The sequence below is a fragment of the Entelurus aequoreus genome, linkage group LG08 (genome assembly GCF_033978785.1).
Source record: "Entelurus aequoreus isolate RoL-2023_Sb linkage group LG08, RoL_Eaeq_v1.1, whole genome shotgun sequence".
Lineage (NCBI taxonomy): Eukaryota > Metazoa > Chordata > Actinopteri > Syngnathiformes > Syngnathidae > Entelurus > Entelurus aequoreus.
The window spans coordinates 10513562-10527373 of record NC_084738.1 but is presented as its reverse complement, the minus strand read 5'-3'; the positions used below and the strand labels follow the sequence as shown (position 1 = coordinate 10527373).

The 13812-nt window shown below is 38.2% G+C and overlaps 1 protein-coding gene across 6 annotated transcripts in view; it reads right to left on the bottom strand.

The window, feature by feature from the left end:
• Window positions 1-13812, bottom strand: part of LOC133655395 (calcium-activated potassium channel subunit alpha-1a-like) — a 151138-nt gene that overhangs the window by 29952 nt on the left and 107374 nt on the right. For all 6 annotated transcript variants that reach the window (XM_062055514.1, XM_062055510.1, XM_062055511.1 and 3 more), the window contains 2 exons: window positions 7481-7513; window positions 2995-3088 (listed from right to left, as the gene is read on the bottom strand). In XM_062055514.1, the coding sequence (XP_061911498.1) occupies window positions 2995-3088; window positions 7481-7513 (127 nt within the window). The remainder of the gene's footprint in view (window positions 1-2994; window positions 3089-7480; window positions 7514-13812) is intronic.

Sequence of the window (13812 nt, the reverse complement as noted above, 5' to 3'; positions counted from 1 at the left end):
CCTTGTCCACAAACGGGGTATTGTAGGATTGCAAGCTCGTCACTTCAATCATTGATGTGTTCATTATTCTCTCATAGTATTAGAAGTGTGTGTACTTACATGTTGTTGCATGTGTTGTTTGCTGTGTGATGTTGCCTCTTCCTTTTTGATATCAAGTTCCTTTAAGTGTGGTGCTGGTTGTTGCTTTCATTAGTAAAAAGTTACTCCCTTCATTGCTGTGCTCCTGACGCTGTCTCGTCGACATACAACCACATCAAACACATCGGTAACGGTGTTGCAACGTACGTAAAAGTAATTCATTAAGATTACAAGATACTAGTAAAAGTAACAGCGTTAGTTTTTCCTAACATTTGTTATAGTGTTGTTAGTTTTTACACCTGTACGTGTGCTAGTTCATTATAGTATGTTTGTTTGTTTAGTCGGTATGTTAGTTTGTAGATTCTAGTTAGTTACTTAGTCTGTCGTTTTGTTTACTCATTTGTATGTTGGTGTTACTCAATTTGTTTACCGAGTATGTTCACTTGTTCGTCTAAGTATACAACTTGGCCGATTTATACCTTGTTAGTTACTTAGTTTGTCCTTTTCTTCTCTTCTTTGTTCCTCTACTCATTTACTTGTTTGTAATAGTTTGTTGTAGTTATTTATTTACTTACTTAGTTCGTAGTTGCTTAGTTTATCCTTTTCTTCTCGTTTGTTCGTCCACTCATTTTCTTGCTTGTTATGGTTTGTTGTAGTTACTTAGTTTGTGAGTTAGTTTACTTGCTCGCAAGTGTAGCTACCTAATTTGTCCTTTTATTTGCTTGTCTTTTTCAGCGTTACTTGCACAATCGTTATTTGTTTGTTAGAGTAAGTTACTGTATTTTTCGGACTATAAGTGGCAGTTTTTTTCATAGTTTGGCCGGGCGTGCGACTTATATTAAGGAGCGACTTATGTGTGAAATTATTAACACATTACCGTAAAATATCAAATAATATTATTTAGCTCATTCACGTAAGAGACTAGACGTATAAGATTTCATGGGATTTAGCGATTAGGAGTGACAGATAGTTTGGTAAACGTATAGCATGTTCTATATGTTATAGTTATTTGAATGACTCTTACCATAATATGTTACGTTAACATACCAGGCACGTTCTCAGTTGGTTATTTATGCCTCATATAACGTACACTTATTCAGCCTGTTGTTCACTATTCTTTATTTATTTTAAATTGCCTTTCAAATGTCTATTCTTGGTGTTGGCTTTTATCAAATACATTTCCCCCAAAAATGCGACTTATATATGTTTTTTTCCTTCTTTATTATACATTTTCGGCCGGTGCGACTTACACTCCGGAGCGACTTATACTCAGAAAAATACGGTAGCTTGTTTGCCTTTTTCAGCTTGTTGTTTTAAATGTGTTTGATTATTTGATTGATGTAGCTGTTTTTTAATGTTGTAGTTTGTAAGTACAAATAAAACAAAAGGGCAGAGAGTATGTTGTTGTTTTTCCGCTGTTTCGTTAGCCTTACTTATTTATTCATTTTGTCCTTTTTGTTTGTTAGCTCATCTTAGTGTCTGTTACTTTAGTTAGTTACCTTGCTTGTTTGTTGTAGTTACCAGTAGGCACTATTTGCATGAATATTTTAAATACTTTTGTATTTGTTTTATTTTTCTATTTCAACATGCTGTGTGCTATGGTGTTAAGTGTAAAACCTGTGTTGATTTGCTGTCTAAAAGCCAAGTGAAAAGCTGCAGCGTCAACCAAAAGGAACGGTTCTTGCCGTAGCCTCCATCCTGATGACGCCGCCACTTAACGACAATGCCAATTATCGCCCCTTGTGACAAAGAGCGGCACTATCTCCACTCTGAATCAATAAGCAACGATGTAATTATATGGGACAAGATAAAAGCAAGGTAGCATTTGAATTTGCCTTTCATGGCGCCGGCGGATACGTATAATCTGCGGCGTCACGTGCCGAGAGCGGCTCGGTGGGATCCGACAAGAGAAGAATAGCCCGGGGCCATCCATCCCGTGGAAGCTCTCTGACTGGCTGCTGCTGTCATTAGTGCCACGCCGCTTTAAGAGCGCCAGTCTGCGCTTGTCACTTCAAACCTCTTGGCAGGCTTGAAGTGAAAACAGGCCAGCAGAGACTGGCGCTCCGTAGCGTGTGCTTCTCGGATGCCAAGAACATCCCACCAACCCACTTTGTTTGCTGTCATCCAAGTGTAAAAAGAAGTTAAAATGAAGGTGAGGATTACTTGGAGTTATTTGGATGTCCTTTGCGAGAAAAATTTGGGCAACTTCCAGCATTGCAGGGAAATTATTTTTAAATGTGTCATATATTTATTGTATTATTTTCTTTTATATCATTTTAACTTATAAGTTGTATATATTTACATAGAAATATCCTCATTATTATTTTTATTGCCATAATAATTTGTATTTATAAAGCATGTCATATTTATGAGATTTGAAAGTGCTACATAGTCAATCAAAAGTTAAAATGAGAACCTAAGATATTTAGATTTTTTTTTTTTTTTTAAAGATTTAAGAATAATTTTTATGTAATTATTGTAAAATATTTTTTGTTACATAATTTTAAATGCATTTACAAAATAAATAATTGTATTTTATTTATACTTTTATTTTAGTGCTATTATCTATGATAACTTATATTGTATTTAATTAAAAAAAACTTTTTTTTAAATTTCTGTTTACAGAAATAACCTGCTCTACGGGGGTTATTTTAGCTTGTTTTCGCACAGTTGAGTATTTTGCACATCCAGGCCCATTTCTTGTCAAAGCTGTTTTCGCCCACAGCAGGAAGCAGCTCTAAAACCCCAACAGAGCAGTCGTCGCTCGGCACCAAACAAAGTTATGTAGTATATCTACAGTGGTGGACATAATGCAGCATTTATCGGGCCGAAATAAAACCTCAGGGAATGAAATGAATCAGTGAATACTGGGCTTCTTGTTTGCTGCTTAGCTGATACACTGATGTGTGTCCTTACCTTATTGTCTTTGGCGAGGAGTTGGGGGAGTTCCTCATGCCGCCGTTTCGCTGCTTTTTTTTCGGCGACAGCACCGACTGTTGGTTCTCCTCGACTGCAACGACAAGGAGGACGTGATGGAGCCTTAACAAGTAAGGAGTACACTCAAAGAGATGAGATGTGAGATGTCAGGACGAGGACATACAGCAGGAGACGGGGAAAAAAGACAATTATGGCGCTTGCTGACTTCAAACTGTGCAGGCACACACAAAACACAAACAACAACGGGGAGAATGAGGCCCGTGTCCAACACATGTTATTGAAGAGGAGAATGAGGGCAGCAAAAACAGAATATTGCAGCAACGTTTATTTTTATTTTCGTTAGTTGCTTATCAAGCTTGTTGGTTGTTGTCTATTTCTTTATTGTAGTTAGTGGTGGTAAAGTTACTTTAACCCCTCTGATAGTTACTTCGCTTGTTCGTAGTAGTTTGTTCATTCACTGTAGTTAGTTGGTGGTCGTTATGACGACTCATTTCATCTGTTCGTTAGTTTACTTTTTTGGTCTGGTTGGTTAGCTATTTAGCTCGTTTGCTCATAGTTATGTCAGCTCATTGTAGTTTGTTGCAGTATTTAGTTTGTCGTCATAAGTTTGTTTGTAGTAGTTCCTGTTCATCAGCTCATTGTAGTTTTTTGTTGTAGTTAGTGACTTATTCAGTTAGTTTGCTGGCTTGTTTGTCAGAGTGAGCAGTTTGTTTGTTCGTAGAAACTTGTCTGTCCGTTGCCCGTTTGGTCGTCATATTTACTTATTGATCATGCCTTTGCTTGATTGTTTGTCTCAATCAGTTGCTTAGTCTGTTTGTTTACTTTGTAGTGACTTAAATGGATCAGTTCTTTCTCTTGTTTGTCATAGTGAGGGGTTTGTGTAGTCGCTTGTTTGTTTGTTTGTCGTACTCTGTTATGTATTTTCTTACTTAGCTAATTTGTCCGGTCTTTCAAGCGAAGTGATTGAAGTTTGTTGATTCAATCGCTCACTTATTAGATAAAAAAGTTCAACTAAGACATGTCGTAAATATTAAAGACTTTTTAACTAAAGAAGAGAGTGCCTTGTTGTTTTTTTTCAGTTCTGTTGAATTTTCCAAAGTGCACCTTTTTTTTGTCGCCTTTATAGCAGCGTTTCTCTTTAAGATTTTTGGATTTACGCTTGCTTGATAATGTGGTTTTCATTGTAGTTTGACTGTCGCCGTTTGTTACTTTGTTCCTTAAGTTTGTTCAGTATTTTTTGTACTTGTTAGTTTGTTCATTTTAGTCAGTTACCATATTTTTCGGACTATAAGGCGCACTCAAAGTCCTTACATTTTCTCAAAAATTGACAATGCGCCTAATGTACAAATGATTTCTGATTGTTCTTACCGACCTCAAAGCAATTTTATGTCATACAAGGTGTAATAAGTGTGACCAGCAGATGGTAGTCACACACATAAGGACTGCAGGATGAAGCCTGTTCAATAAATGACACTAGCAATTACCCGTAAGCAATCAACACCAAAACGTTGATGATTCACTGAGAATATAGAACATTTCTACACAGGGCGCTTAAAAATCTGTCAAAATGTTTTAGCGCAACTTCGGTAAGCTATGAAGCCGCACCGCTTGATGGAACGTGGAGCATTACAGCTAGCAGAGTCAGACGTACCGTGCTTCAATATAAGGGTATTATTATGGTGTGTGTGTATAAGGACCCCAAATGGCACCTATTAGGAGACATTATCTGGCATTTTGTTTCGCAATATTATGCAAAACCAACTTTTCCTACCAATTGGTACCTGCTTTTGTGTACTTGGGATTTGCATAAGTCCCGAAAATGTGTGCGCGTTCGCCTTTGCAGTCTGAGCCCTTGTCAATAAGCGCTTTCTTTTTCTCTAGTTCTAGTTCTAACTTATATCTGTCAGTAGACTCGCTATGGAGCCGCAGAAAACTACCTGTACAACAAAGATGGTGCGGAGAAAACACAGTCGTAATGGAGGCACGTAAATAAGACCGCCCACAAAATGTGACATCCTGAGGAGACGGACAGAAAGCGACTTGAAAATGATCTGTAAAACATAATCTATGACAAAAAATGATCAAAGAACCACCATTACATGTTATGTAGACCACAAGGAAGTGTTTTACATTTACAAAAAAATTATAATAATATGACCCCTTTAATGCGCCCTATATTCCGGTGCGCCTTTTGTATGAAAAAAACCTGACTCGTCTGGAAAATACGGTACAGTGCTACTAAATAATGCACTTTATATCCCGTTATTGTCGAGTAAAACTGACCAGAATATTTGGTGGTCTGCAAGGAGATTTTTAATGTATGTACGTTAGTGTCCTCCATGCTTTTCTAGCTGTGAGAAAGAAAAAAATCATAATTGTATGAAACTAGACCCGCTCATCAACCGTAAAATATGGTACTTATTTAGTTTTCTACTTAAATACTTTCCCTCACTTTTTGTTGTGGTCAGTGAGTTTGTAGTGATAAATAACTGTAAAAATGACAAGACAAATACCCAGTAGATACTTGTAATATACCAAATATCATTTTAAAGTCAAATATTTGCACGAGGGCAAGCTTACAGGTCCCACCCTCCACTCCGGGCCTCGCTGGTTCTCCGGGCCCCAGGTGGAGCCAGGTGGGCTCTCTCGGCCCTAGGCTCCACTTTGCAACGCAGCCTGCCTGTGGCGCAGCGAGCACCAGCAGCAGCGTGTGCATGTGTACAATTGTGCACTAATGAGGCATCGGTGCAGATGTCAGCTGTGAGACATGAAATATTGACGAAGCCGCCAAGAAGATGTGAGCAGACATTGTTGTTGTTGAAGCCTCTCACCCCCCCTCTGCCCTTTTCCATTAGGGTGTCACACCGCAACATGTTAGCGGTGTTTGATACGTGTGCGATGAATAAAATACATGTTCTACCTGACAGCTAACATGCTAATATTTGGCTAAACGAACGTGCGATGTCATTCTGCATGACGCTCCATCCTTGCATGTTTTTTTTCATCTTCATCCTCATGCTAACCACATTAGTTGCTACACAATCCAATCAAAAACTGACTTTGCAATATCAAGTAAAACGTCTTAATCAGCGTTCAATTGTGAATTGAAGTGAAGTGAATTATATTTATATAGCGCTTTTCTCTTGTGACTCAAAGCGCTTTACATTGTGAAACCCAATATCTACCGTACTTTTCGGACTATAAGTCGCAGTTTTTTTTCATAGTTTGGCCGGGGGTGCGACTTATGTGTGAAATGATTAACACATTACCGTAAAATATCAAATAATATTATTTAGCTCATTCACGTAAGAGACTAGACGTATAAGATTTCATGGGATTTAGCGATTAGGAGTGACAGATTGTTTGGTAAACGTATAGCATGTTCTATATGTTATAGTTATTTGAATGACTCTTACCATAATATGTTACGTTAACATACCAGGCACGTTCTCAGTTGGTTATTTATGCCTCATATAACGTACACTTATTCAGCCTGTTGTTCACTATTCTTTATTTATTTTAAATTGCCTTTCAAATGTCTATTCTTGGTGTTGGCTTTTATCAAATATATTTCCCAAAAAAATGCGACTTATATATGTTTTTTTCCTTCTTTATTATGCATTTTCGGCCGGTGCGACTTATACTCCGAAAAATACAGTAAGTTACATTTTTAAACCAGTGTGGGTGGCAGTGGGAGCAGGTGGGTAAAGTGTTTTGCCCAAGGACACAACGGCAGTGACTAGGATGGCAGAAGCGGGGATCGAACCTGGAACCCTCAACCAATTCTATTTAAAAAAAAAAAAAAAAAATCTTTAACCATAAGGAAGGGGACCACTTATGTCGTCGCACTTTGTTAAAATCTTAAATTTGATCAAAAGTAGCCTTAAAAAGGGTCCTAAAAGTCTTACACTAGATCCATTATGTCATTTTGGGAGGGGATCTAACCCAAAACAGTTTAAATTTTTCATCACATCAGCCTAGGTTTGATTCAAGGTGACGTGAATAAGTCCTGCGCTGTGTGTGCACTTGAATAAAACATCTTATCATCATTAAAGCTTTTAATTCTTTCTGGCACAAGAATGCTAATACCTGAATAATTGAATAAAAACTCATTTTTATTAAACACCACTTAACCATTTGGAAGCGTGGACGCCGGCTTTTGTATTTATGATGTAAGGCATGAATTAGTAAGTATGCTTTCAGGTGTTGCGGGAACTGTCCTGCCACAGGAGCGACGACAATGCGGATTAGCGGCAAGGAAAGCCACAATAGACACGCACCTTCAAATATTGTGTACTCTGTTTACTCTTCTACTATGACTCAGCTTTATCAATCCCTGGTGTTTGTTTTTGGGCCCTTGGACTCGGGTTGTGGTGCACTACTTTGTGATGCAGCAGCGCCATCTGCTGCCAAGAGGCCAAACAACACAGACGGTGGAGGAATGAACAAGAAAAAGCACACTTACTTGATTTGATGAAGCCATTGTAGGTGTTTTTTGCTGGGAAAAGAGCAAAGAAAAGAGACACGTTAATGTGGAGGCAACAAAAAAGGCAACAGGTGCAGTTAAACAAGGTAAAGCTATGATAAAATGTCATTTATAAAAGCCACAATAAAGTTAAAGTACCAATGATTGTCACACGCACACACTAAGTGTGGCGAAATTATTCTCTGCATTTGACCCATCACCCTTAATCACCCCCTGGGAGGTGAGAGGAGCAGTGAGCAGCAGCGGTGGCCGCGCCTGGGAATCATTTTTGGTGATTTAACCCCCAATTCCAACCCTTGATGCTGAGTGTCAAGCAGGGAGGTAACGGGTCCCATTTTTTATAGTCTTTGGTATGACTCGGCCGGGGTTTGAACTCACAACCTACCGATTTCAGGGCGGACACTCTAACCACTAGGCCACTGAGAAAGAAACATGCACAAGATACTAGCTAGGTGGCTAATGTTCTTTTACATACAGTTTAAGACAAGCTAGGGAGAATGGATTGATAAATAGAGATTAAATTATATGTTTACTATTTAGCCCTAATTTCAACAAGATATAAAATAGTACTTTTCATCCATTATTGTTCAAAATGAAGTATTTCCTCTAATGGCATGTTAGGCAGCTACTGTAGTTAGCTAAGTGAGTAGTTAAGTCAAATGTATTTACAAATATATTACTTTTTTGTTTTCACTCTATATAACCCTAATTTCAAAGCTATTCCGTACACCCCAGAATCATATAACTTGGTACTTGACACTTGCTAACTTTTTTTGGGCTTATTTTACAATCGTCTATATTCCAGAGTAGAGATGTCCGATATTATCGGCCGATAAATGCTTTAAAATGTAATATCGGAAATTATCGGTATCGTTTTTTTTATTATCTGTACCTGGGTTTTTTTGTGGTTTTTTTTAAAAAATCAAATCAACATAAAAAACACAAGATACACTTACAATTAGTGCACCAACCCAAAAAAAACTCCCTCCCCCATTCATTCACACTCATTCACACAAAAGGGTTGTTTCTTTCTGTTATTAATATTCTGGTTCCTACATTATATATCAATATATATCAATACAGTCTGCAAGGGATACAGTCCGTAAGCACACATGATTGTGCGTGCTGCTGGTCCACTAATAGTACTAACCTTTAACAGTTAATTTTACTCATTTTCATTAATTACTAGTTTCTATGTAACTGTTTTTATAATGTTTCACTTTCTTTTTTATTCAAGAATTTTTTTTAATTTATCTTATTTTATTATTATTTTTAAAAAGGACCTTATCTTCACCATACCTGGTTGTCCAAATTAGGCATAATAATGTGTTAATTCCACGACTGTGTATATCGGTATCGGTAATTAAGAGTTGGACAATATCGGATATCGGCAAAAAAGCCATTATCGGACATCCCTATTCCAGAGTCATATAACTTGGTACTTAACACATGCTAACTTTTTTTGGCTTATTTTACAATTGTATATATTCCAGAGTCATAACTTGGTATTTGACACATGCTAACTTTTTTATTTTTGCTTATTTTACAACCGTATATATTCCATAATCATATAACTTGGTACTTGACACATGCTAACTCTTTTTTGAGCTAATTTTACAACCGTATACGTATATTCCAAAATCATATAACTTGGTACTTGACACATGCTAACTCTTTTTTTTGCTTATTTTACAACCGTATACATTCCAAAATCTGTTTGGCGTTAAGTCATGAAACAAACTGTTTAAATCGGATAACTGCTACTTGAATTACTGAACTATTGAATTAATAAGACTAATGCAGTGAAAGCTAATAGTTAGCCATTTAACATGCTAGCCAGCTAGCTACATTATTTATATTTTTAATAGTCTTTTTTTTTTTAAATCGATAAATAAAAGAAATTATACTTTTCTACCGTTTGAAACGTATTTAGACAAATGTAGAGCTAGTATGCTAGCCTGCCATACATAGTAGATTAGCATTGTTTTCTTATGACATCAAAAGCACATTTACAGTAAATAGCTTCCTGTTTCTTCCTCAAAAATCTTTTTTTTGCATGCGTCACCTTTAGGAGCTGTGAGTGCTAGCTATGCTCATTATTAGTCCTACCTCCACCACCCCCACCTCGCTTACACTAAAGGTCAGGCACGTTGCTTGAGGCGGCCCACTGACAGCAGTGTTCAAACCGCGACCTCGCCGGTCCTGGCATCTGTCGCCTGCAATCGCCGGGCGCCAGCAGACTCACACGACTTAACAGGCTAGCATCTGTCCCGCCAACCAAAGAGGAGGAGGGAGGGGCGCACTGGCTGCCTGGTGGTTAGGAACTGTCAGCCCGAGTTTCATGACAACCGGTAGCGCTCCAAAAAATGAAAATGCAAACATAATTTCCACGTCAGGCCGCATAAGGGCTTCGCTCGCCGCACCTCCCGCCTTCTGTCGACAGCTGCTATAAGCTACGCTGCGGCTTTAAGCTCGCAAACGCCCTGAGAAGCGGCGCACACACCATCATCAGGCTTTTTGCTAAAAATGGGTGACAGTCGACGAGGTTTTGCCGCAAATTGTCCGTGCATGCAGACACATTGTTGATGCCCTGTGCATACACATCAGCCCAACAGTGGACACGCCTTCTGGCGCTTAACAACTCGCTTTCCTTCACTGCGTATCACAATAGTCATATCATTGTACAATCATTCCTGAATGCAACCAACACATTCACTTCAAATAATAAGACAATACAACACAACCATGTTTTCGGCACACCATGTATGTGCACAGACACACAAGTATGGCGTTCAGCATTTAAGAATTAAAGCTATTTTGTATGCAGATTAGACTTTGTTTTTTGTTGGCTCAAAATTATTTGGAAAAAGGAATAATATACAAAACCTAAAACCAGTGAAGTTGGCACGTTGTGTAAATGGTAAATAAAAACAGAATACAATGATTTGCAAATCCTTTTCAACCTATATTCAATTGAATAGACTGCAAAGACAAGATATTTAATGTTCAAACTGGAAAACTTGGTTATTTTTTGCAAATATTAGCTAATTTGGAATTTGATGCCTGCAACATGTTTCAAAAAAGCTTCCAAAAAAGACTGAGAAAGTTGAGGAATGCTCATCAAAGAACAATAACTCCTAACAGTAGCTCCTTTGAATTCCTTTCTAAGTCTATAACAAGATCTGATAGCTCAGTTAGAGCTCTTGTTATTACCAAATCTGTGTTATATGTAGGGATGATACTCTAAACCGGTTTTCCCGGTTGTTCGATAAGAAAAGAATCGAGTCCTCAGACTCGAATCCTTTTTTGAGAACCGGTACCCGTTATCGAGACCACTATAGTAAAGAAAAAGAGTTGGTTCTTTATTCGAATCCCTCGGAACGAATCCCGTCCCGACCAGAAATGCCCCTTGAGACATCACAAGAAATTACGTGACATAGCTCAGTCATTAGGCGCAGATAGGGAAAGCAGGAAAACAATGGACCGAGGTGTAATAAAGTTCAAAACAAAAGGTATAATCCAATGAATAACTTTACTGAGAGATTTGAGCAGGGTACAAACACATGACGAACACTTTTACGACTAACCGGAAACATAGCAACCAGGCTAGCAACGCACCTCCTTTATGGCAGCTGTCGCGACGTTCTTAAAGCAACCGCAGCACATACATATATGACATCTCCCTTTTTTAACTTTTGTTTTTCTTTCAGTGTGAACAAAACAAAATCACACTGTATATGTGTTGTCTGTCTAATTATAAATAATGCAGACGAGGCGTGTTGGCTGAGTTCTTGACGTTTACTTTCACAGCGTGCTTATAAACTCATTCTTAGCTGCCGGTGGCGACATGCAACAACATTTTTTGGGGCTACCGCGCATGCTCGTCACTCCCGTTGCATGCTGGGTAGTGTAGTTGTTATATTCCCTAGCTCATAACATCTTTCCCCCTATAAAGAAAGATTTTAACTCCATAAAGTGTTTTTCTTTTTTTAGCTTTAACTTTTCATTTTTTAGCATTGTAACCACATTTGCAAACAACTTTTCTCTTCATAGAATTTTCTTTCAATAAAGAAATAAAGTGCAAAAATGTCAAAGCATCATAACAAACAGTTATGTCAAATAGCAGCAGAAGTGCACTTTTTGGAGAGCTGTATTATTTTAAGTTTTGTGCCCAAGGGACTGATTTTATTTAACACTATATTATTATTTGTACACCTATAGTGATCACAGAGACAGGTTGTTTTTGTGTTACTGTATATGTTTGTTTCTCTGAAAAATCCCACTTAATATACTTTAGGTAACAACAGTCAATATGTATTTATTTTATTTTTTTAAGGGGTTAACAGTCAATATTTATTTATTTATTAGATTTTATTTTTTTCTTATATAATAAAATTGAGCTTTTGTTAAACCAAATATTGTGTGTTTTTTTCCATATACAACAACCTATCTGGACTCGATAAGAGAATCGATAAGGAATCGGTTCGATAAGAGGATTCGATAATAGGCTTGAGTATAAAAGCAGCTTCCATGAAATGCTCAGTCATTCACAAACAAGGATGGGGCGAGGGTCACCACTTTGTCAACAAATGCGTGAGCAAATTGTCCTAACAGTTTAAAGGCCTACTGAAAGCCACTACTACCGACCACGCAGTCTGATAGTTTATATATCAATGATGAAATCTTAACATTATAACACATGCCAATACGGCCGGGTTAACTTATAAAGTGACATTTTAAATTTGCCGCTAAACTTCCGGTTCGAAACGCCTCTGAGGATGACGTATGCGTGTGACGTAGCCCGGCGAACACGGGTATGCCTTCCACATTGAAGCCGATACGAAAAAGCTCTGTTTTCATTTCATAATTCCACAGTATTCTGGACATCTGTGTTCGTGAATCTGTTTCAATCATGTTCATTGCATTATGGAGAAGGAAGCCGAGCAAGCAAAGAAGAAAGTTGTCGGTGCGAAATGGACGTATTTTTCGAACGTAGTCAGCCACAACAGTACACAGCCGGCGCTTCTTTGTTTACATTCCCGAAAGATGCAGTCAAGATGGAAGAACTCGGATAACAGAGACTCTAACCAGGAGGACTTTTGATTTGGATACACAGACGCCTGTAGAGAACTGGGACAACACAGACTCTTACCAGGATTACTTTGATTTGGATGACAAAGACGCAGACGTGCTACTGTGAGTATGCAGCTTTGGCTTTTTTTTGCGTATGTACGTAACTTTTTTAAAATATATAAGCTTTATGAACCTTGGGTTAGGTGAACGGTCTTTTGGGCTGAGTGATTGTGTGTGTTGATCATGTGTTTGAATTGTATTGGCGTGTTCTATGGAGCTAGGAGCTAGCAGAGGAGCTAGGAGCTAGCATAACACGTACCGTACCGTACGTGCGCGTCACGTACGTAACTTTTTAAAAATATATAAGCTTTATGAACCTTGGGTTAGGTGAACGGTCTTTTGGGCTGAGTGATTGTGTGTGTTGATCAGGTGTTTGAATTGTATTGGCGTGTTCTATGGAGCTAGGAGCTAGCAGAGGAGCTAGGAGCTAGCATAACAAACACGCAGGTGTTATTATGCAGGATTAATTTGTGGCATATTAAATATAAGCCTGGTTGTGTTGTGGCTAATAGAGTATATATATGTCTTGTGTTTATTTACTGTTGTAGTCATTCCCAGCTGAATATCAGGTACCGTGAGTATGCAGCCTTGGCTGCTAAACATTCGATAACTTGACCGTATGTGCGCGTCACGTACGTAACTTTTTAAAAATATATAAGCTTTATGAACCTTGGGTTAGGTAAACGGTCTTTTGGGCTGAGTGATTGTGTGTGTTGATCAGGTGTTTGAATTATATTGGCGTGTTCTATGGAGCTAGGAGCTAGCAGAGGAGCTAGGAGCTAGCATAACAAACACGCAGGTGTTTTTATGCAGGATTAATTTGTGGCATATTAAATATAAGCCTGGTTGTGTTGTGGCTAATAGAGTATATATATGTCTTGTGTTTATTTACTGTTGTAGTCATTCCCAGCTGAATATCAGGTCACCCCCGCCTCTCACAGCATCTTCCCTATCTGAATAGCTTCAACTCCCCACTAGTCCTTCACTTGCACTTTACTCATCCACAAATCTTTCATCCTCGCTCAAATTAATGGGGAAATTGTCGCTTTCTCGGTCCGAATCTCTCTCACTTCATGCGGCCATCATTGTAAACAATAGGGAACTTTGCGTATATGTTCAACTGACTACGTCACGCTACTTCCGGTAGGTGCAAGCCTTTTTTTTATCAGATACCAAAA